This window comes from Struthio camelus, chromosome 7, assembly GCF_040807025.1.
Source record: "Struthio camelus isolate bStrCam1 chromosome 7, bStrCam1.hap1, whole genome shotgun sequence".
Taxonomy (NCBI): domain Eukaryota; kingdom Metazoa; phylum Chordata; class Aves; order Struthioniformes; family Struthionidae; genus Struthio; species Struthio camelus.
In genome coordinates, this window is record NC_090948.1 from 20,259,246 (window position 1) to 20,282,867 (window position 23,622).

The following is a 23,622-nucleotide window of genomic DNA, read 5'->3' on the forward strand; positions in this document are numbered from 1 at the left end:
CTTAACATTTCCAAACCTGATACTTAACATTAAGCTTCCGCCCTGCTGCCTAGGTGCTGAAATGAAGGGAGCATCTTAGCAAACATCTCAAACACTTGCAGTTCCCAGAGAGCTCCCTGAGTTCTGCAGGCACTCAGCTGTGGTGATTCATCCCACACTGGTGCCAGAGTTCTGCTCCTAAATTCAAATACACATGTGAAGATGTTGGCTTGGCAATGAGAACTGAGATTATTGGAAACTGTAAGCAGAGGAACAAACCTTGGGTATTTTAGTCTTTATCCACAGTTTGATGCGACCACATCTCATGCAACCTGAGAGTTGCCAATCTGATGCAGAGAAAGGCAAAGGCATACTTGCTGAGAGGCAAGAGGAAGGGCTGCCTTCTGCTCATCCCGCTCACTTCACCGCACTCGTATGTGTTGCAGCATCTGTAATATCAGCAGAGAAGAGCCCCAAGGCCCGTTATCTTTGAAGACTTTGCAGGAGGAGGTCTATTATCAGCTGTACCTATTTCTGTTTCAGAATAAAGGTATAGCTCTAAATTCTGGACAACATGAAAAGGCACCTTAAAGGCATTTTAACCCCCAGAGCTGGATTCATGATCATTTCTGGATAACTAGTAGTTAAATCTGGGCTCAAATTTTGTCCTTCTTTACAAAAAGCCAAGGAGTAAAGGACCAGAAGAAGAAAGAAATTCCTTTCTCAGCAGGAGAAAAGCAAAAGGCTTATTCTGTATATTGAATGTACTATGATTTCACTCCTGTGAAGCTGGCGATAGCAGTTGGTGCTGTGTTGGAGCTTGTTCTGTATTTTAAGATATTATAAGTTGCAGATAAATGTGATTTTGAAAAGGAGAGAAATTATGAAAGATGGTACTGGAGGAAAAGGATGTACTCTAACAGAAGCCTGTTGGGGCAGGCCCTCATTCAACAAGACAAGCGGACACATTATACCCACTAATCTTTCTTTAGGTTTGCTGTCTAGAGATGTTTGAACTTACTTGGAGCTGCCATTGCAGAACTACAGCTATGACAGCTGAAATGGGAAGGATGAACATCTGGGTTTGGATTAAATTTCACCGAAGCAAGGCTTGTCCACAGCAAGCTGGAAGAAGTGAGCTACAGGGAACTGCAGCCTGGCCGGCACGAGCAAGACTCAGGATTTTCAAAATTTATTAGGCAGGACTGGTTAGGTAGAAAGAAGTAGTGTCCATTTGGTCATTATTTGCCTCATTCACAAACCTTCCAGTAGAAATGAATAAATGTTTTGAAAAATGAACTATTGAATACTGTGGCTGCGAGGGGCTAACCATGCAGTTTTACCCACTGCTCTTTGGGTTTTGCTGCAGTTGGTTTCATCACTAGATGCTTCTCCCTTTCGCCCTTCTTCAGTTTAAAGGCATTTGGGGCTGTATATTGAATATTCTGAGTGATCACAAGGGGGGAGGAAAATCCTCTAAGGTAACAGAAAATGTCTAGGAATTTTCTATTTCTAGTTTATAGAGGAAGGTCTGATCTGATCATCTTATTTATTGGAATAAAACTACAAAACATTACTGAATGAGATATCTGAAGTAAGTGACAGCAGGCAGGAGGATTACATATGAAAAGAGAACTTGGGGTCGGGATTATAAGCATATTGTAAATAAATCTCTCTTGTTAAAGTAAGCGCTACGGAAATAAATGAGGTATAACTGAGAACTATGGTAGATACAGTAGGCCTCACATTCATTGATATGAAAGATGATGAAATATAACCTCATTCTGTACCACATACTGAGCATGCAGTAATGCTAAAATTAAAAAAGGCAAATAAATAACTCTTTGGCTAGGTTACAGGGAAGGAATCACCTTATTATCTTCTGGTAGGTTCCCATTGCAGCAGTTTCTGTTAGAAAGGCCTGTGAACCTTTCTAAAAGGTTCTCAAATTGCAGATATGCAGTTTGATCTAATCTGTTGTCTTCTTTCCTTGGTACCTTCTGTTCATGCTGTGCTCTCCCCATTCCTCTGCCTCCCATTCCAAAACAGGTTATGATTTGTTTCTGTGATAGGACCTATTCAAATTAGAAGGTGAGACGCGCTTTTAATACCGTAAAGGACAAGCTATTCCAGAGTTTGCATCTTTAAAAAAACAATTGGAATTGTAGTGGGTCAAAATGGGATGTTCTATTATCAAAGTATTTTTGAGTATTTTATGAGATTGGGATGATATTGCTAAAATTTCTATTTAGAAACTAACACAATTAGAATTATTTTCTGGTGATGTCCACTTTTGATTATTTCAGAGTGAACTGTTACAGTTGGCTTGCTTAAATGGGAAAATAGGAGTCAGTACACCATTATGTTTCTACCTAGTCAATTTAGGATAAAAAAAAAAATTGCAGTTGTCCTTCATAAAACTCAGAATGAAGGCCAATTTTAAAGCTTTCATGAAACATAGTAAGGCTCTGTTCATATAACACTGCTAAATACCAGTCAGTATGTGGCTTTGAACAGAGATAGCTGCTTGTCCTGCTAGTAACTGTGCTAGAGTTGTACCTGAGATGACCGAGTTGCTCATACCCTGGAGATTCCCCACAAACTCCCTACCTTATATTACTTTTTTATTGACACAGTCTTACAAAAATTCTTTACTTTGCTTGCTGCTATTGGGATAATAGCAAGCACAGCATCACCGATCTGAGTTTGTCAGCAAGAATACATTTGTCTTTGAGGTGGTGCAATGTCCTTTTTCATCTTGTATTTTTTATGGAACAGAATTACTCGGATACTTTGGTTGTTTTGGCACCTTGGTTACAGTCCCAAAGTTGTCATTTCTCATTTTTGTTTTGGTAGCAAGTTTTCTTCTTGCTTTCTGACTTATCTGTATTGAGAGTTTCTTTGTGAGATGAGTGCGTTAGTGAAAAGTATGTTCTACCCTGGACTGTAATGACAGTATTTTAAAAACATTTTTCAGGAAAGGGGTGAAGTCAAAACACCGGTGCCCACTTTCTAAGAGGAGTATTTACCTCTGGCTGACATTCCCACAGTTAACATTACAGAGAAATCCAGACTCTGTAAGAAAATACAGGATACTTTGTGCATCCTGTAGTGTTAGAAATAAGACTTCTAAATAAACCTTCTATAGTCTTAGATTTTCCTTTGTATACTAACATAGTTTGTTGATATCCTGTCCTTTTGCTCTGCTGAACTTGGGCAAAAAGGTTAAGCCTGAGATGAACATTTAAAATATTTACGCTCCCAACCCAGCTGAATGCAGCAAAGCCTTCCTGTGAGTTTAACAAATGCAGCTCTACCTTCAGACAAATACAACTATGGCCAAAGCCAAAAACACCTGAGTAAATTAGTTAGTTCAGTGTGAGGAAAGTCATTCTCAGGGAGAAGCAACGAGGAGAATTGGTAGCAAGTCTTTCCACTGCCATTTTTTTCTGTCTCTGCAGAGGCAGGAAGAGAAAGAAATGGGAGGGGAGAAGGAGAATTCTAGATGGTATTGTTCCTTAAGTGCTTTGTCTGTAGGTATTATGTTTAAATTGTTTGTATTCAAGGAAGGAAGAGAGGGGACATAAATATCAGCACATTTAAATAGCTATTCCCCGAAGATACTCTGTTTTAATATAGTGGTATTATCAGTGCAATGGAATGTGATTTTTCTTTTCATTCATTGCTTATACTATGGAAGTTTCTGAAACACTTCATTTAACTGTACTAAGACATCAGTCATGATTTTCTAGTTAAAGTTGTAGGAGGCTTTCATTTTGAAACACCATTATAACTTTCAAAATAATTCCTTTTAAGCTGATGTTTAGTGTCAACCCAAGCATGACTCATGTAGTTAAGTTGGAGAAAATCACCTTAGCCATTTCTGCATTATGGGACTCTGACAAGAGGTTTTTCTTTTTTAAAAATGATATTTTTTTCATAGCTTTGAAATCAACCCCCCCACGCATTTTAGTTGAAGATATCTGGTAGCTTACCTCAAGAAACACAAAAAGAACTGGTTATACAACTAAAGCACTAACCTAGGCTAGTGATGACCCTGTGATCAGGGTTTATAGGCTTCTTTTGTGATCATGGGCAGGTCAATAAATTGTATTTAGGCTGAAAGCCTGGTATGCTCTGGGCAAAGCCTGGTGCTCGGGCTCCTTGATCACTCAGACCAGAGCTCTCTGCAGCTCCCTTCCTGTGTGTTTAGGCTTTCTCCTGTGAAACCCAAGGTGCACAGGAAGCATATGTCTTACCACAATAAGATGTTGGGAAGCAATCTTCAGCTGAACCCAGGAACTTGAGAGCTCTTCTACCTTTGTTCATTTTGCTGTAGCTGACCTGGACATCTCCATAGCTTTTTGTCAGTCTTCTCCCGAGAATAGGCTCAAGGCCTTGAGTCCCTGCGCTAGGTCTCCACCACTGGTCCTGGGAGACTCTCCAGACTGCCTCAGCTGCATTCACCTGAACACCTTTCCATGTCCTATCCTTAGGCGCCTCAGTACCTCCTCCAAAGGCCCTCCTAGAGCTTGCTCTGCTTTCAACTTGTTTGCAGCACATACTTCCTAGGACCCACCTTACTGTTGTACATCGAGGGGTCACCTGGCGTGTGTATATATGCTTGTGTACATGTGGGAGGAGAAGATGGTAGGCAGAAATGTTAGTCAAAATTTAGACATAGGCCCTGTCCACTATCAGCCTGCCTCATTGCTCACCTAAGGCATGTTTGTGCTGGTGTCTGGTAGTGCACAGAGCTAAGAGAAAACACATTGCCATCTTTGTTGCAGCCTACCTGAATATTTGCATAGGACAGGACAGTCCCAACACTGAGGCATGTCTGGTGGTTGTCTCCTGGCATGTTTCCTATGGCCTGGCTGAAGCTAAGAGGCTGGCTGGCATCACGAGCGCTCATCTTTGCCAAAGGACAACACCATGGGAGGGAATATGGGAGGGAAAAGAGATGTGTTCTTTGTTAATGTGTTATGAGTTTGAGAAGTAAATCCCTAGCTGAAGACAGTAAGGCAGAAAAAGGACATGTTTCAAGTGCCACACGCTGTCTTGCAAGAACCTGAAATCTTTATTGGCTTTGGGGATACCCCTGGGCATGAGGGAGGGGAGAAGTAACATGGAGAGAAACCTGAAAGAGGAAAAAGGGATTTAGTCTCTTTTTCGGTTCCTAATCTGCAAAATTTATTCCTTTTCTCCATTCCTCCATTCTCTTTTGCTCAGGAACTGCCTCTATAGAACAGAGTAGGAATTTCATCTCAGCTGGTGCTTCAAGAAACCACACATTTGCTTAAAGTCATTCTGCCCCACAGCAGGGACAAAGCAGCAAACAAAACTTCTCCTACCAGCAGACATCAACTGTAAGGAGTGCTTTTGCCTATCTCCATGTTATCCCAATGACATCCAACTCTTGTTTTCCAAACTGGTTAGCCCTTAGGATCAAATCAAGTTCCAAGTGAGCCTTCTCTTATAAGTGGCTCAGGCCATGTGCAAAGGGATTATCTAAGGCTCTAGATCCTCTAATTATGTAGGCATTCAGCAAGAGATCATGTTAACACCCAGCTTCTGACAAACTGTTTAATTGCCAGAAGGACAGTGAAGCTTGTTGTGGCAGGAGATAGAAATGCTTGGGAGCAAGGATCAGAATATGAGGTTAGCTCCTAAGGAGTTAAGGGTCATCATAAACATGACTTCCAGTGCTAAAGCATTCCTCTCCAATTTATTTAATAAACTGAAGGAAGGACAGAGCCTGCCATTTCTCCTCCAGTGTCTTACTTACTACCAGCACCCATTGGTCCAGCCCTTCACCCCATCCATTCACTTGCCATTTTAGATTCTCTAGATTGAAAAGAGAAGGACAAACACACATAGCTGCCAGTACATCTCTGAATCCTCTTCCAGAGAAGTCTTGCAGATTATCTGTCAAGGAGGAGTGGGATAGAGGAAGGAAACACTTTCGAACTCTGTATATAATCAATCCTGTTGTGCTCAGTAAGCAAACAAACCACCTGTACACAGGAGACCAGCAATGAAGAAACCCACAAAGATGGGCTTCAGAAAAAATTGGCCTTTTGAAAATGTTTAAAAATAAGAAGTCTCCTTTTCAAGGTTAAACTTTGTCATTATAAGTATCTTTTTGCGAAGTCTTTTTGGTTTTCAAATGCATTTAGATTCTAGGAGGCTGGGGAAGGATGGAATGAGCTGAAGTCCATTTCCTTGCTTACGTTTACTGCCTTTACAAAGGTGGTGAAGATATAAGAAGGGAAAATGTACAGGTACTGTTTTCTTTAAAGAGAGTTAAAAACATTCCCATGAAACATTACGCTAAACAAGAATGTTTGCTGAAACGGGTTATCCCCTAATAGTGTTTAGTCTATTATATTAAATATTTATTTGAATAACTGCATAATATTCGCCAGGAGGACTGCGTTGTCTAACATTCAGGCAGTGCTGCAAGATAAACATCAGCAACTGTGTGTTGGGACCTTTTCTTCCATACAGCATATCAATTGCAATGGAAAAGCAAAGGCCAGTGGACTATTTTGTCAGGAAGCTAAGAACAAGGCAGTGATGGGTGACAAATACATGGACAGTCCTGCAGAGGAAAAATGAAAGGCAAAGGGTGAAGACAGGTAAAGGAAATTTGCCAAGGTCTGAAAGGTAAGAGGAATACGGTTTCAGAAATTATGACTAGGATGATAAAGGTTGAATGGAAAGACATTGCAAACCTCTTTCTGGCAATACGGTTGTTATACATTTCTTAGAAAAAGAGCAGAATACACCCCTCTAGCTATGGAAGTGATGTCTTAGATTAGTAGGCAAAAATGAAGAGGGAAAAATATAAAGCTAAGAGAGTAATAGAAATCTAGACAGGGCAAGAATGTGAGGTAAAAATGGAATGAGCAGAGTAAAACAAGAGTGAAAAATGAGCTAAGGTAAATATGAAAAATATGAAGCTCTGAGATTATGCACTGTGAGGGGAAGAAAGTCTATGAAAAGGGCAGAAAAACTGGGCAAAATGTAAGGGAAGAGAACATAGTCTTGTACTGTGCAAATGATATTCCTTTAGAATGAACAGATATTTAATTTGGATTGATTTAATCCTCTCCCACTCACAGGAAAGTTCTTGAATTTCCATTAAAAATAAGACCCTATAATGATTTTTGAGAAAGAGGAAAAAGCAAGTCAGAACATTCACTGTGTGCAGGAAAAGTACAGTACTATACTTACTGTGTACTTACTGACAGTGGGAATGAACATCTTTCCATTTGTAAAAAGAATTTTTCTATAGGAAATATCTTTAACTGAGAGGTGGAAGGGGAATAATGGAAAGTGTTAACCTTACTGCAGGAAAAACAAATACTTCATTCTCATTCTTCCAAGTATCACAAATAAAATATCACTATTTTAATAGCAACAGCAATGTTGAACTTATATGGAACATGTGAAGCATAAGCATCTAAAACAACAGATACCAAAACGAGCATTTAAGATCTTTCGTATTATGGCAATCAACATTGACTAAGAAGGAAAGACTATAGGTTTAACCATTTCTAACAAATGCAATTAAGATCTAGAATCTGACCACTGTGCTGAGACTTTTCATGAACTATGTACTAATTTACTATATAGGAAAGATACAATTTCTAGCTAGATGGAGTACAGAAATAGCTGAACAAAATCTTTGTCTTCCCACTGAGCAATGGTCTGATCTTGTTAGACCTGTTGTCTCAATGTAAATTGCACAATATTTAACATGGATGTTTTAGAGTGATCTAATACGTACTGTGAAATCAGCCAGATATGTAATAAAATCAGTAACTTGGTCCAATTTTGGGAAGGAGAAAAGTTTTTGTTTTACTCCGTCTGAAGTGTCCTCCTCTTCCCTGACGACAAACTGGCAGGTATCATGATGTGATCACGAGGCCAGTCTGTATTGCAGAAAGACTTATATACAGAACTGTCATGCAACAATTAACAAGGTTACTTTTTGCATTATAACACCACAGTCATGCACTGTAGTGCTCGTTGTCTCAGCGCTTAAGTCTTTTTGTGTTTCTACCCCTTTACTTCCGTCTCATTTACTTAGCTGCGTAATGGGAATAACATTTCGGTGATCATTTTGTATACCTTATTCTATTTCCATTAGGGGTTTTTCATGCAGCTATAACAGAAATAATAGATTTGATCATTGTTTTAATGTGTTTTTGTTACATTTCATTTACTGTTTAATGTATCAAAGTATAAGGAAAAATTCTAGATAGATCACCATAGTAGGAAGAATGTTTCCGAATGTTAGAAAGTTTTTAGGAACGACCTCACGCTCCTCTTCCTACTAGGTGTCTCCTTAGTGCTGTGCTGAGTTGAATAGAAAAATTATGAAAGATTGTGAGAGAATCACAGACACCAAAGGAAGATCAGTAGATAAGCATCATTCTTCAGAATAAGGTGTTATTGCGGGTGAATCATTAGACAGGATTCTATAGCTGTGAGCTGGCAAAGAAACAAATACAAGTAGAGAAGGATTGAAGCTAGAAAGCTGCTGTACTAGAAAAAGAGCACAAAAGCGAAGAGGTAGGCATTTGCTGTATCTTTTTAAAATAACTGTTTTATGACTCTTAAAATAAGAAAATAGGAAGGACTGAAAATAACTCCAGCTCAACTCGTAGTCAAATTGTAAGTGATAACAGAGCAATATGTCAAGATCCCTGATAGAAATAGCTGTAATGCACATCTATATAATTTCCACTATGATTTTTCGGGTTTTATTCCTTTGTCATACAATTTGCTTCATAAAAGCAAAACCAGACAGTGGAGGATGCTAAGCTGATTCTGGAAGAATCCTCTGATTGATCCTCTGATAGGTCAGGTGAGTGATGGTATGTTACAAGCCAGTTAAATACTGACAAAAAATGTAGACTAATTAAAATGGAATTCTATCTACAAAGCACATTGAGACCAGTGCAAAGGAGTTGCAAGTGTGTGCTTCAAAAGCAGCGTAAGCAATCCCTGTGTCATGGTACATTCAATTTATTGTTGAGTTGGCAGGAGGGTCGAAAACAGTTTCAAAACTTTTAGCTGTTAGGTTTTCTATTACTCTGTGGCTTTACGCACAGTGAAGAGCAAGACCTTGTCCTGTTTTTCCTATGTTTTAGCCAAATAAAACAGATACTAAGGTAAGATTTTGGACACAGAACCCAAAATTGGGCCTTCTTATTATCATTTCCTTCCTTTTATTGAAGTTGATCTAGCTGTAGCTGTTAATTCTCAGTTTGCCTCGGTTTGTTTTCTAGATATTTCAAAAGGTGGGGGGACTAGACCCATTTCAAAGTTCCCAAAATAGCTATAAACACTTCACCGTTTTTACAGCCTAAATATTGCAGATATATTTGGCTTTCTCAGGTGGGAACAAACACAAAGAAAAGGAAAAGAACTTTTCTGCTACTGAAAAAATCAGGTTCAAGCCACAAAAATTAAATGTCATGCTTGGTTAACCTTAAATGCTGCCAAGTCTGGCACTGTGGCTTTCTCTTAACTATGGTTGGAGGAAGAATTGATATCTTCTTCTACATCTATAGAAGTCACCGATCACTTCAATCACAAATAGAGAGTTAGTCAGATGAAGGTGATGAGAAAGGACATCCTGAAAAGCTTTTCCTGGCGATAACTGGATGACCACATGAACTCACTTTGTGGTGCTGCAGATAAAACAAACTACTTCACATGATTTCTTAGGTTAGAGGATGAAATAAAAGTATATTTACAAGAAAAGAAAGTTGCATTGAGCCTTTTAGATTTTATAATATAGTAACATCTAGTGGCACACCATGACAATCCAGTTTCAAGTCTGATAGTTAGTGTGCGAGCAGTGACATTGACAACCATCACAACAAGCAAATAGCTAAGACAGACATGCATGGGAAAAGGGAATAAAGAGTCAAAGAAAGATAATTTTGTGCACCAGAAACTGAAATCATGGTCTGTGGATTCCTGTTTCCTCTGTGATATACTGTTTTCCATATATGTTATAGCCTAACACTTGCTGTAGCATTTAATATGTTGAGCACACTGATTAGAAATGCCTGCATAATCTGCAGTTCAAATGACAATGGAGACTGTGTTAGCCCTGTGGGATACAAACTGTTCTCTGTGGTCATTGTAATGCATCCTTATGAAAAAAATAGAATGGAAAAAGAAAAAGAAAAAAAAGAATGCTCTCAGGAGCTCTATTACATGGTTGCAATGGTTTTACAATTATCTGTAACAATTTAGAGATATTGGGAAAGAATGTTGGAGCACAGGGAGCCGGATTTTTCTTAAGAGAAAGGAAAAGACGACTGACTCATTTACCTTTTCCACTGTTGGTGAACGTGGCAAATGGTGATTGTTCACAATACCTGATGACAGCACACTCCAGCAAGGAAGGAGCTCTTTACTCTGTACCTACACTCGAACAGGACTGCAGGAAGTGAATGGCAAGTGATAATTATTCCATCCTAGAGCTGGGACACACTATGCATCTCAGGCCTGAACAAGGCTGCAGCACAATAGTTGATTTCTAATCCTCCAAAGGGGAAGAGGAGATACTGAAGAAATTATAAGCAACTAGCCCAGAATTGGGGTTGTGCTCATGTGCTTACACACTCTCATCCTAAAAGAAATTGACTCTGTCTCTCATCATTTGCCTTCTGTTTGGTCTGTGTTGTTTATTCTTATTTTGAGCACTTCGAGTTAGGGACTGTTTTCCACATTTCAGTGATGTAATATAAAAAAAAGATCCATTATTTTGTTGTTTTGTTGTATCCACTAGATAATAGCAATAGTTTCTGTCTTTTTTTTCCTCCATTCACTCAACAATCTTCCATGGTTTTTAGAAGGACGGAAGTACCATGGCTGGAGCATGTGTCATGCTTACAGCAGTTATCTGATAGCAGCTTACTGCAGAATCCTGTGCTTTGGTGTTCTGCATACAGCATCAGGCAATGCTCAGTGAGAACTGGCACAATCAGCTTATAAGAAAAATGGGCCATGTCTCTGCAATACTGTATTTGGGGGCAAACCTAACCTGTAACTGCAGCCTAAACTGAATCCCTACTGTGCTGGGTATAATATGGATACATAGGGCTTTCTAAGAAGAATCAAGTAATAAGGACAGTCAAATGAGAAAGAATAGGAAATGGCATTGTCCTCATATTATAAGCGAGAATTGAGGCACCTTTTTTTCCCCACTGAGATCATTCTGAGCATCTGTGGCACATAGAGGAAACAGATCTTAAAATAACAAGCCCAAGACTCTTCCTTCATGTGTGGGAAAGAGGAGATACCTGAGATGGTCTTTTTGGGGGAATTTGACTTCACCCTTCCCCAGCAGTAAGGCCTCAAGATATTACATATTAACGTACATATACGTTAGCTTAGCTGATTTACCTTTAGTCATTTTGGAAGATAATCATTAAAGATTAAGCATTAAAAAGCATATTTTTATGATGAGTTTGACATAATACTTTAGAAATTCATGAATTCATTAAGTCTTGGACACTCTCTAGTGTATTAGACAACAGTAACGATTTACATTATTTTGAAGTTGTAGCTAAGTTTTCAAGGGTAAATGGATTTCATCTATGGAGATAAAGAAGGTTCCTTCATTTATGTCTGCTGACTTCTTTCAACAAAATGGATAAGGCAGAAAGGATGCTGGTGTATTTTTATGTTAATTTATATATTTAAATTTCAAATAGCATTTTGTGGAGCTCAGATAGCTTCCCAAAAAGTGGTGTCAGTGCAAAACTAATGAATTTTAATTCTTTTCAGTATATTTCTGCTTTCATGAATTCTTTTTGTTATATTCTGAGGCATCAGAATGTACCAGTAGGCATTCAGAGTGTGCAACCCACAGATCTGATTTTTATAGAAATCTAATTTAACCATTTTAGCTACATAAGGAAGATCACCTCATAATCATGTTGTTTTTAATGACCAAATGTGTAATAACTAGAAAAATACAGGAAAATATCAGGAAAATAGACCAAACTTGTTTTTTAAGATTCTTTAAAACAACACATTATAAACGACAAGTAAGCTTTTTGCATCAATTATATGTTTAACTCTTTTTTGGCTAAATCGTGCTACTCTCATACAGATTTTAAGGGTATGATGTTTTATTTTACCCATCTAACACGCCACGGTTGTCACAGAAAGGCTACAGGTAATCACTACCCTTGCTGTATTTATGCTACTTAAAGTAGTATGGTCTATACATTAGATAGTTAAACTCTGGAACTTCCTCTGCATCTTGGAACACCTTGGAAAACTCTCAGCTCGTTAGCAGTTTGGGCCAGTGTTTCCATACAATCGAATTCTCCAAGGAATCTATACTGTGCCCAAGGCCTCCAGGAGCGGACGCCTGACTGTATTTTAATACAAAAGGTGAGGTGAACAAAAAACAGCCTTTTTTAATAACATAGTCCATGCTCACATATCATACTGCTATAATCCCAGCCAACGTTAATAACTGTTCTTAGTTCACAGCAACCTCAGGCACTTCTGTATTTGACTCGTGCGCACTGTCAAGAAGAGGGCACAGTAAACGAGTTCTATCCCTCGTATCAAACTTTCCCTATCAGTAATACACCAGTGATGTTGAGAGTGATTGTTGTTACAGATCATGAAATGATTTATCGTTTTACTTCCCAAATTGTAACGTACCTGAGTTCTTATATAAAGCAGTAGCACTAGTCATAATTTACTGCACTGCAGTAAAATCAACAATGCAGCATTCCACAGAGCTAGGCAAATACTGATATTTTGATTTGCTAGGTATTCACAAATACCTAGCAAAAAATTTTTTAATCACAGTACTGTATTTTTTGATTGTAGCCCTCCCAAACCTTCACTTTTTAACTAAATATAGGTATATCTTGAAACCAAAACGTTACTTTGATACCTGAAGTAAAAACATATCTTTTATAAGTACCAAAGTGAATTACACTGATTTTTCCTCAAAATTCTTTCTTTTGGAGGGAGAAGGGAAGAACAATTTGAGGAAGCTAACAGGAATTTATAGATAAGTTCTAGCTGAGTTTTGGGGTAAAAATGTTAGGGAAAAAAAAAAGTCATCCAGTTCTACTTAAGAGAAATCTCCCGTAGTTAGAGAGGAAATACAGAAATCTCCTGTAGCTGAGAGAAAACACGAACTTAGGATATTGCTATCCGTCTATGTAGGACAATAGCGATAAACATTTTATTAGAACAGAATGTATATTTTAAGCTCTTGCAGTTTAGAAAATGTAAAAGTTGTCGACAGACTTCATTTTTTTTCAAGAAAAAACGGCACACTAAAAATTGTTCTTGTCTGTTTCCAATTATTTGTCATTTTAAACTTAACTCTTGGTAAAACCAAGCTTTTTCCTCGGTCCTCTTGAACTGACACTGTGATGGATTGTTATTTTGTTCAATAAAAGTTTGAATGTTGAAGAAATGTAATTTTTTTCTAACTAGATGATAATAAAAGGAATTATTGAGACAGTATTGAGATAGTCTTGACAGGTAGTATTGAGATAAACTACTCGTGATGTAAGTTTGCAGTTTATTGTTCCTGTCTGAAACATGAAGGAAAGAAAGACAAATCCTCTCAGTTTAGTGGCCGGGATCTTTATAACTGATAAAGAAGCAAGATGAATGAAACCACTTGTTTTAATTTAAGCGTGAACTCAATATAGAAAGTAGTATGCTTTGCAGAGTAAGCACTCATCTATACCAAGACTTCATAAGATAGCCAAATAAAACTTAAGTTTCAGAATTTCCTTAACAATGAAAAAAATGATTTACAATTTTTAGCCAAGCATCTTTTATGTTACGGCAAACTACATGAAATAACTTTATTAGTTAACCAATGCGTTATATAGTAACTCTACGTTATTGTTCTAGGTACCTGGGAATAACAAGACCTCTTACGTATCCTGTCAGGCAGAATGGAAAGTGTATGGCCAAAATGATCCTGTGTGTATGGCTCTTATCTGCCTCTATCACCATACCCCCACTCTTCGGTTGGGCCCAAAACGTAAACGATGAAAAGGTTTGCTTGATCAGTCAAGACTTTGGCTACACAATTTACTCCACTGCAGTTGCATTTTACATCCCAATGTCAGTGATGCTTTTCATGTACTATCAGATTTACAAAGCTGCTAAGAGGAGTGCTGCTAAACACAAGTTTGCTGGTTTTCCCCGGCCGGAAGAAGTGGAAGGAGTATCTATGAATGGAGTTGTTAAATTGCACAAAGAATCTGAAGAATGTGCTAATTTTTCACGACTCCTTAAGCATGACAGGAAAAACATTTCTATCTTTAAAAGAGAACAGAAAGCTGCCACTACCCTTGGAATTATTGTCGGGGCTTTTACTGTGTGTTGGCTGCCATTTTTCCTCCTTTCAACTGCCAGGCCCTTCATCTGTGGTACAGCATGCAGCTGTATCCCACTCTGGGTTGAGAGAACATTTCTGTGGCTGGGTTACGCAAACTCTCTTATTAACCCTTTTATATATGCCTTCTTCAATCGGGACCTGAGGACAACTTATCGCAACCTACTGCAATGCAGATACAGGAACATCAACCGGAAATTATCAGCTGCGGGCATGCATGAGGCTCTGAAGCTTGCCGAAAAGCCAGAATTTGTCCTATAAGATCCCTTACCCTTTATTATGATAATTTATTGTTTTACCACATAACTCTTTTTTTCAAATTTGAGGGAAAAAGTTAATTGGAAGAACCAGCCTTCTTGAGCACTGTTAACACAGTCATCAAGAAACTGAAAGGTAGCAAGGTAAATTCCTGTACAAGCCCCCAGTCATAACGAACCTGGAGAAACAGGAAGACAATCTAAAGAGTTTGCGTGTAAGGAAAGGGAACGCGAGTACTGGATACCAAAAACGGGAGGATAAAAGGTGGTGCAGGACTTTTGAGTTACTGGTGAGGAAAGAGGGAACTCAGCCTAGCCCCTTTGTTTGGCCCTTGGCCCCAAACAGCTTCTAGTAGCTCTGAATATTGGATGCATCTTGTATCCTAGAATTTTTTTCTGTAATAAAGACCGGAGAACATTGAAGAGTTCAGTATAATTCTTTGCTTTCCACTTTTTTATTATAAAAATAAACCATTTAAGATGAAGTTGGATCAAAGAAGTTATATCTCTTGGAAGTATTCTTTATTGTGAAAAGGTGTCCATTAAACATTAATTTACTGGATTACCTGGGGGTAAACTTCTTGGTGAAGTTTAATGTTGCCTTTGTACAGAAATTGTGGCACTGAAAGAATACATTACACTTAGAACGTGAATATAAGAGACTGAGAAAAGTCACAGACCACCTCTACTGCTGCATAAAGTCATGCAGCACAATTATCTGCAGTGCTGCTATAGTGATTGTGCCAGATAAAGGTATTGTCCTATATTGTTAACTTTAGGAATGATTACAGTTTGTTCCAGGAGCTGTCCGGTCCAAGTCCATCTTTTCTTTCATTAATTATCTGGACTTTATCAGTTGAATCCTCCTCTAATCTAGACTCAGACACTCTCTACCCTCAAACGTTAAGAGGTTAATGGCTAAAATGAGCACTGGATGATATTTAGCGATATCTGGACTTCATCCACACAAACTGATTTTGGTAATCACTTCTGCTTAAAGAGATTTAAAAACTTGCCTTGAGTAAGAACCAAGAACATTCACAATTTCTAGTTCTAGTTGTTTCCCTCCACACCAGCTCATCCACGAATGCAGTTCTGCTCCTCCTGAGGTTGGTAACATAGCTCTTCCCTCAGTGGAGCAAGGTCAAATCTTGTAACAATATTGCCTATTTACAACTTAAAATAAGAGTTTAAAACCTGTAACACCTCATCCAATGAGGTGCTTTCTGTGGATTGAGAGTTCGCACTGTACCCCATGTTCCAGATGGAGCACAGGATACATTAGTGAGCTCAGTCTTCCACATCTACATTTTCAGCTGTCTGGGTATCACTGAGAAGAAAACATACTCATTATGAAATAGTTTCTACAATTAATAGTCAGTAAATTAGGGCATCATATACATTGAATTGGCTCAATAGCAAAATCACACTTTAGGCTATGTCCCATCCCCACTTTCTCAAGTGTGACACCAGAATGGCTTAAATGAATTCAGTGGTGTTAACTCACGCTAAATAGCGAGTAGTTTGTGCCTCATTCTCTGTTCAGAACATATAGAGATCATTGCAAATACCTGAACTTGTAAGCAGTGGTTACCAGATATGTAACAGCTGGACTGATGTGCTGAACTGTGCACCCTGAAACAAGCTTAGCCATTCTAGATAGATTTATACACAGTATACATGAAGTATATTTTGGCCTCTTATTTTTAAGAGAAGGATAATTTTGTAATGGTAAAAGATATGTTATATCCCAATTTCAAGAAGTTTTCCTAAAAAAATTTCAAAATAATTTGAAATATTCTGATTTCTTTTAAATATTCCAAAAATACTATGTGCAGAAGGATGAGAAGAGAATTTGGAAGAGGAGAGAATATCTGCAGCTCTGTAGAGTATAGAGTACAGCTAATGTTAGTACAAGGATGTTTTCTGTGTTCATCATGAAATGAATGATGTTTATGACCTTAAGTCATCTATCAGAGAGGCATTTTTGGAATTCGTAATGTAAGGGAGCAGTTTTCACAGTTCTTCTGTAGCATTTTTATTATTTTTTGATTTTTCTATCTAAGGATACATAGGAGAAAATACAAATTAAGCTATTCATAAAGGATCCAAGAGGGATTTTTAAATTCTGAAGCTGATTTCAGAATTCTGGGCAGAAGTTTCAGTTATTATTCTGCAGGAAATGCTGGAAAGTTGTATTTGCTCTAAATCAGAACTTTTTTTTTTTTTTTTTTTGAAATATAGAAGTGCCTTATGAGTCAAACTCTGACATTTGCCCAACTGTCACTAGAGGCAATGTTCAGGGAGAACATCCTGCAGGACTCCTCTCCTTTACCATCTGCTTCAGGTAAAGACATCCCTGGAAAGAACAAGAATTGTTATGAGCTATGTCATTTCTTGACGTTTGTGGGGATAAACAAACAACTTTCATCTCTAGATATGTTTTTTGTTTTAAAAACCCACAACCTTCTTTATTTAGCTAAAACAAACGCAACTATGCAGTAACTGGAAGGGCTAAGCTGTTTTTGGATGGAGCTGTGTTTAAAGGGAAAAAACAGAAAAATTGAGAATATTAGAGTAATGAAGTCCCGTCTTCCCAGGTACACGGGTAATGTGGCATTGAGCAGATGAGCAAGCTTTCAGACTGAAAGAGGCTGGGATAAAGAGCATAAGGAAATAATTGCTTGGGTTCATCTCAGAATGCCTAACTTGCAGCAGTAGTGTGTTCTTTAGTTAGATAATTAACTACTGATCTGGCAAAGGGGTAACACAGCAATAGGTGAATGAAAGGTCTCCATCACACATACAGTCTGATGTGCACTAATACCAAATCCTAAAAAAAGCTTACACCCTCAGCTGGTGTGTTCTTTCATGTGTTTCTAGGAGAAAGTGAGGGAGGCAAATCAGAGTTTAAAAAAAAAAAAAAAGTGATATAAAACTCCCAGAGCCAGTCAGAGCATAGGGAGGCCAGCATAAAAGTAACGGAAAGAAGGAGGAGAGAAAGGTGAGACATCAGAAGCAAGGCATGGAAGCAGTTCTAAGTTTCAGACATTCATTTAAGTTACTCTTGGGGTGACATGCAGAAATGTAGAGGGAAACAAGAGTGCACATCCAAGATTTTGGGGACATGCAAAATGATTAACATAAATTAGTATGATCCTAGTGAAAAGATTGTTGATACCTAATTGCTTAAAGGGGAGGTGGGGCTCTGCATATCAGCACTACTTTGCACTTAGCAAAAACATATATAAATATATATATTTTTTAAGAAAAAACATGAAGCAAATTTTGACTTTAGGTAACATCTGTATAGATGTAAAGTCAAGAAAATCTAAGTCCCCCTCCTTAAGAAAAGGAGAGAAAAAAAAAAAAAAAAAAGAGATTGATGTAACTAAATCCATGAACTCTAGTCATAGAAGAACGTGGACAGCTATGAAATGCTAACTCCATAACCCCACACCTGGGAATTTTGAAAAATTTCAGCCATCTCCTTAGTTACAGTCTGAGATGTGAGAAGTCACTCATTGACTGCAGAGCATGAAAGACACTTGAAATGCTGCACAATTTCAGCTTTTCTTTCAACGTATCTGTTGCTTTGTGTAATGTTTGTGTGCTCAGGAGCACAGGGCAGCACAGTCTGGAAAACAAGAAAAGCCTGGAAAAGGCTATCCGGGGGAATAGGTTTGCTCATTAACTACAGTGCAGAATTGGGCCTGTGCCAGCAGAATCTTTTGTCTGAGGAAACTCAAGGCAGCATTTGCTATTATTGATGATACCCATACCCAGTATTTCTGATTAGAAAGCTTAATCTCATTGCTGTACTTCCTAGACCATCTTTCTAATTTCTATAGTTCTGCCTTTGGTTCCAAAAGGAATTTCTAGTCCTTATCACATGATTGCTGGTTGGTGATGGTGGTGGGGAAATGGAACCAGATTCTGCTTCCATTTGCTGGACAGGTTTTTGAAATGGTTGTGCTTAGTTCATGCTCACACTGTACTTCTGATTGCTTCCCGCAGTCTCACAAGGCTGTTCAGCCTTTCACTTCTCCTATAGCTCTTCAGTAGGGATTTACCTTTCCTTATTTAGGGAGGGAAGGAGTCACCAAAATGTGCTTTTAGGCTGAGGCTTTTTTGCTTGGGATCTCTCTGGTTGGAGTTTCTTGGGAAACGTAGCCAGCTCTGCTGCAACGAGTCAGGCAAATCGGGAGAGTTCAACTATATACAATGAATATTAATCATCAGTAAAATTATATTTACACAAATCCACCAAGATTTGAATTTTGCAGTAATGGTATCGCAATGAACAGTGACGATGTTCAGATATTAGGGGAAGATAGCTGACACCGTGGGGAAAGACACCAGATCTCCTCGACTTTATGCGTCTCCTCTGTTCACCTGTAAAGCGGTATTTAGAGATCCTCAAGAGCAACTATTGAGTAAGCCAGTTCCCTAAAAGGAATCTTAGGCACAGCTGTGCCAGAGAGCCTTTCTTGAGCCCAGCTCTCAGTATTACAAACACATTTTAATGAATATAAACATATTGGCCTAAAAAAAAAAAAAAAAAAAAAAAAAAAAAAAAAAAAAAAAGAACACCACTCTCAGCTGTGGCCAAAAAAGCCAAAGAGCAAAACTCTGAAAGGGATGTGACAATGTCATCCTTTGCACACAGCTCATAGTTTGGTATTAGCATTACCTTTTCTAGAATTTATCATAAAAGTCACACTAGCTCTCAAAGGCTCCTCCTGGACGTGCCTTCTTTACTCAAAATAGTCTTTCCACAGCCTGCCTCATGCCAGTGCTGTAGGAGCTGCTGTGCTGGTTGTACATTACCAGGAAGCCCCTGGCATCCTTTGAGTCTTGCCCTACTCAGATGCACTATATTTACGTCATTTTGCTCAGGGCACAAAGCAGCATAAAGCAAGGGCTTTCGATTAGTTGATTTAGACAGAACAATTCTCCTCTGTCTAAGCAATGGGCTTTGCACGGTATTTGAGATGATGGTTTTGTGAAGAGTTTACAGTTTGGCTAGTTTTTGCAGCCTTTTTCCCCACCCATCTCTGTTTCACTCTGTTGAGTTAATTAGTTGGAGCTGAATCGCTACCCGTTGCTCAGAGATTCAAGTGTCCCGTGTTGCCTTAGCTCTTCATCGTCATTTCTCCTGACCGTGGCCCTTGTGAATTTACTGTTCAGCTGCTGTAAAGCTCTCCCATTTAGGACTACCAGTTAATCTGCAGTTAGTCCATACAGTAAAAACATCCTATAGTATTCTCTGCAGTATTTTCCTCCTCTTTCAAATAAAACCAAAGGTTTTGTTGCTGCATCAATACATCATGAAAACTATACTCCCCTTGGTTGCTTGTTGCTGCTTTTTTGAAGTCTGCAGTGGAAGACCCACTCCTGACCTTTCCTCCCAGCTCCTGCAGTCTACCAGTGTATTGGTTTAACTCTGTAGCACAGCACTTACCAAACAGTTTGGTAAGATTCTTACTGTATAATAACAGATAAAACAGAGTAGTAGAAAGTGGGGATTTATGATAATATCTCATTGTGATGTCTGTTGCTTCACACTTCAGTTTCATGAAAAGGAAAAGCCTTCTGCTTTTCCTTCTCCATTCAGCTGTTTTACTAGCTAGCACCACCTGCAGAAAGATATGTTAAAGTGTGAAATAAATCCACTGTGATGAGACAGAGAGAAGGGAAATGCTTATCAGATAAATACTCTAAATACTACAGAGAGTTGTCCATTCATGCCCTCCCTCCTCCTAGCTTTATGGCAGGAAAATAAATACCCAGGCAGCCGCTGCCCCAAATGCTGGCATCGGCACAGCGTCTTTAGGGGAATCCTATTGAGGTAAGTTTTGGGATCATTGACGAAGATACTGCAGCTACAGAACTGGAAGGAGTTTTGAAGCAATGCCATTTGTTTTGCTGGTTTCCTGTAACTACTAACTTAACTTTCTGTTTAATTTTTCTTCTCTTTCTGGAAAATTTTCAAAGTATGATCTTCTCAGAAAACACGCAAGAGCAAAATATCATCAAATCCTCTTCACAGTTTGCTTAAGAATCAGTTCCTGTCTTTTAGGACGGTCTTTCCCAGGAAGGTCCAGTGAGACGGGAGAGAGAAGGGAAAAATTCAGACACAGAAGCAATAGTTTTCATGCACAAAGTTATTAGTTTTCTGAAATAGAAGACACTCACCCCTTATTTTGAAAGGTAAGGGGGTAGGAATGGAAAGGGCTGGATTTTTTAAGAGGAGGGCTCAAGCAAATAAAAGAAGAAAAAGCCTAAGTAACAATACATTAAGAGAGCAATCTGCGATGTGCAAGAAATTCAAACTTGTCTCTTTTGCTTTTAATCTCTTTAAGTAGCCACTAAAGATCAGGTTCAGCTTGATTTTCAAGTGAGATAACATTATTTTCTGTGCTCCCTTTCTGAATCTCTTGCCAAACAGGCCTATTATTCTTCACACTTGCTATTCTGACACCCCTTTTAATCATCCTGCTGCATTGCCAAACTCCTCTCAGATAGCAATATGTGCAATAGAGCAAGAGGGCTTTTACTCACTGAAAACTGAAACGTGCTTTCCCAGATAAATTTTTCCTCTGCAGGCAAAAAAAAAAAATACAGAGATACTCTGTTTTCTTGAGGGCATTCCTACATAGTTGCTGTAGAGATAATATTCTGATACCTAGTAGCTTTATGAATTTTCTTGATTAAAGTTATTTTTGTCATTTGTGATTCACATAGATCTAGTCAAATTACTTTAACAAAAAACACATACAGAAGTATCAGAGTTTCCAGAAGTGAGAGATCAATGCACTTTTATAAACCAGCATACCAGACTGAATAAATATTTTGCTTTTAGTTTTATATCTACTCAGTCAAAAATAATATTTCATTAATTCAGTAGTTGTGTGGTCTTGCTAGTGCCAGAAAATTGTGTTTACAGTATGCTTTTTTTTTTTTTTTAAATACAAACAAAACAAACACACTTTCTGCAAGAGAAGAGAAAGCCACTGTAGTATGCCTCAGCCTTTTTGGAGAATCTGTGTTTTAAAGTATGAAAAAAATACAGCAGAATGCAACAGACTATGCTCACTAATATCTCAGAAAACTTTGCAGCTTTGGCTGATCTAACCACGATCTCTGCAGGTTTCTGATAAAACAATAGCGATTCACCAGTCAACTCTACCATCCAGAAGATTGCATAGGAGGGAGGATTGTGGCAAGAAAAACAGCCACCTTAGGCAAATTAAAGTGAACATTTTCTTCACAACAATAGTTCCAAAAAGCAACAAAGAAACCCCACACAATAAGTAGAAACAGTGATGATATTTTGGTGATCTCAGCCTTTAAACAGCATAGTGATAAAATACTACAGCAGCTTTACAGAAATATAAGAAGGATTACCTTAGTGATATGTGTTTCCGAACACGGTAAGAACTACTTCCATGCCCCAGAGTTTAGAGACTGATTTCCTTGCACTCTTCATTAATGGAAACTTTAACTAAGGAATGCTGGACCAAGTTGCTGTGGCTTCGTGGTCTAGTAAAATAATTTTACCTTAGTGTGGGTTTGCCATAAAGGGGATGTATACTTCCTGCACTTGGAAGACCCATTCAAGGTATTTACTGGCTTTTCAAGCTAAAGCATTAAAGAAGCTCAGATATTTATCCTCACAGAAGAGGAATAACAGCAACACAGAAATCAAACAGCATACAGAAAACTTGAAAGCTCTTGGATGTTTTGTTGCAAACATGCAGAGAGGCTGTTCCTTACAAAATGCTTATAGCTTTTCTTAGTTTGTATACAACAAAGATTTTTGACCGATTCATTAATTACATTTTTCTTTTCAGACTAGGCAGCAAATGCAACAGATACTATGAAAATCATGTTAAGGATGTTTAACTTGCAACTAAAAAAAGTCAAATGTACTACTGGACAAAGAAAATTAACACTCTAAAATCACAAATTTTTTAATTACTTTTCCCTTTTGAAAATAATCCCCTAGCAGCCCAGAAAAAAAAAGGGAGCATCAGAACCAGAAAGGTTAGAATCTCAAAGGTATTTAAAAGCAAAATTTAGCCATAATAACTCATTATTTTTTCTATATAGTCTCTTAAAAATTGTCCTTCCAGCTCATACAGTACATGAATAGAAAATGAGAGGATAATGACATTTCCTAAGGTAAATATATTTGAGTCCAGAATTTTATTTTGGCTTTGAGAAACACCTATAATCAGTTAAACTTTGACCTTTCAAACAATCCTTGCTTTCCTTTATATTTAGGTTTGAACTTGGATATAATTACCTGGTTAGTTCTCAGAAATTCCTAACTTGACCTGCTGCTTTTAGTTCACAGTGAATGTTTTTTCTCAGAAATCTATTTCTGCATTGTGTCCCTACGTACAATCCTTGTCTTGTGGGTCCCTTGTCAGTCTGTATTAAGTGCCTTCTTTTAATTTAGATTCTTTTTTTTTTTTTTGTTTGCAAAAGATATGTTTTCATGTAATAAAATACTCAAAATGAGCGTAAGTGCAGAATTGTCTGTAAAAATACCTGTTGCTGACACCTTTACTGACGTGAATAATTCAATGGATTTCAATAGGGAGGCCACAAAGAGGCAGAAGATCCCTCGTGCATACCATCTAAGAGAGAACTGGAGGAGGGATGCCCCGAGAACCTGCGTTGTAATCTCACAGATGTTTCCTTCACAAAGTTTCAGCCTTGCTGGCGCAGGTCACGGTGGGGATTGGTTCTTCCCCGCACCCAAGGTGGGCCAGATCCTGCATTTTAGCTCAGTGGCCAGGAACTGGAGATCTCTGTACGAAGCTGGTGCGAGGAGGCGGTCTTCCGCTACTTTATGACAACTGCTGAATCTGTATCATTGAAGATCTACCACAGCTTTTCTAGGGATGGACAGTTCTGTCCTTAGTGACATTATTTACATATTTAAGGACT

At 38.3% G+C, this 23,622-nt stretch overlaps 1 protein-coding gene across 3 annotated transcripts in view; it reads left to right on the top strand.

Moving 5' to 3' along the window:
• Nucleotides 1-23,389, top strand: part of HTR7 (5-hydroxytryptamine receptor 7) — a 37,083-nt gene extending 13,694 nt beyond the window's left edge. Inside the window, exon 4 of one of the 3 annotated variants that reach the window (XM_068950089.1) lies at nucleotides 23,270-23,389. In XM_068950089.1, the coding sequence (XP_068806190.1) occupies nucleotides 23,270-23,313 (44 nt within the window). In that variant the 3' untranslated portion in view covers nucleotides 23,314-23,389. Of the gene's footprint in view, nucleotides 1-13,914; nucleotides 15,084-23,269 lie in introns of those variants that run through there. The other 2 variants (XM_068950091.1, XM_068950088.1) reach the window with 2 other exon arrangements.
• Nucleotides 23,390-23,622: the final 233 nt, after the last annotated feature.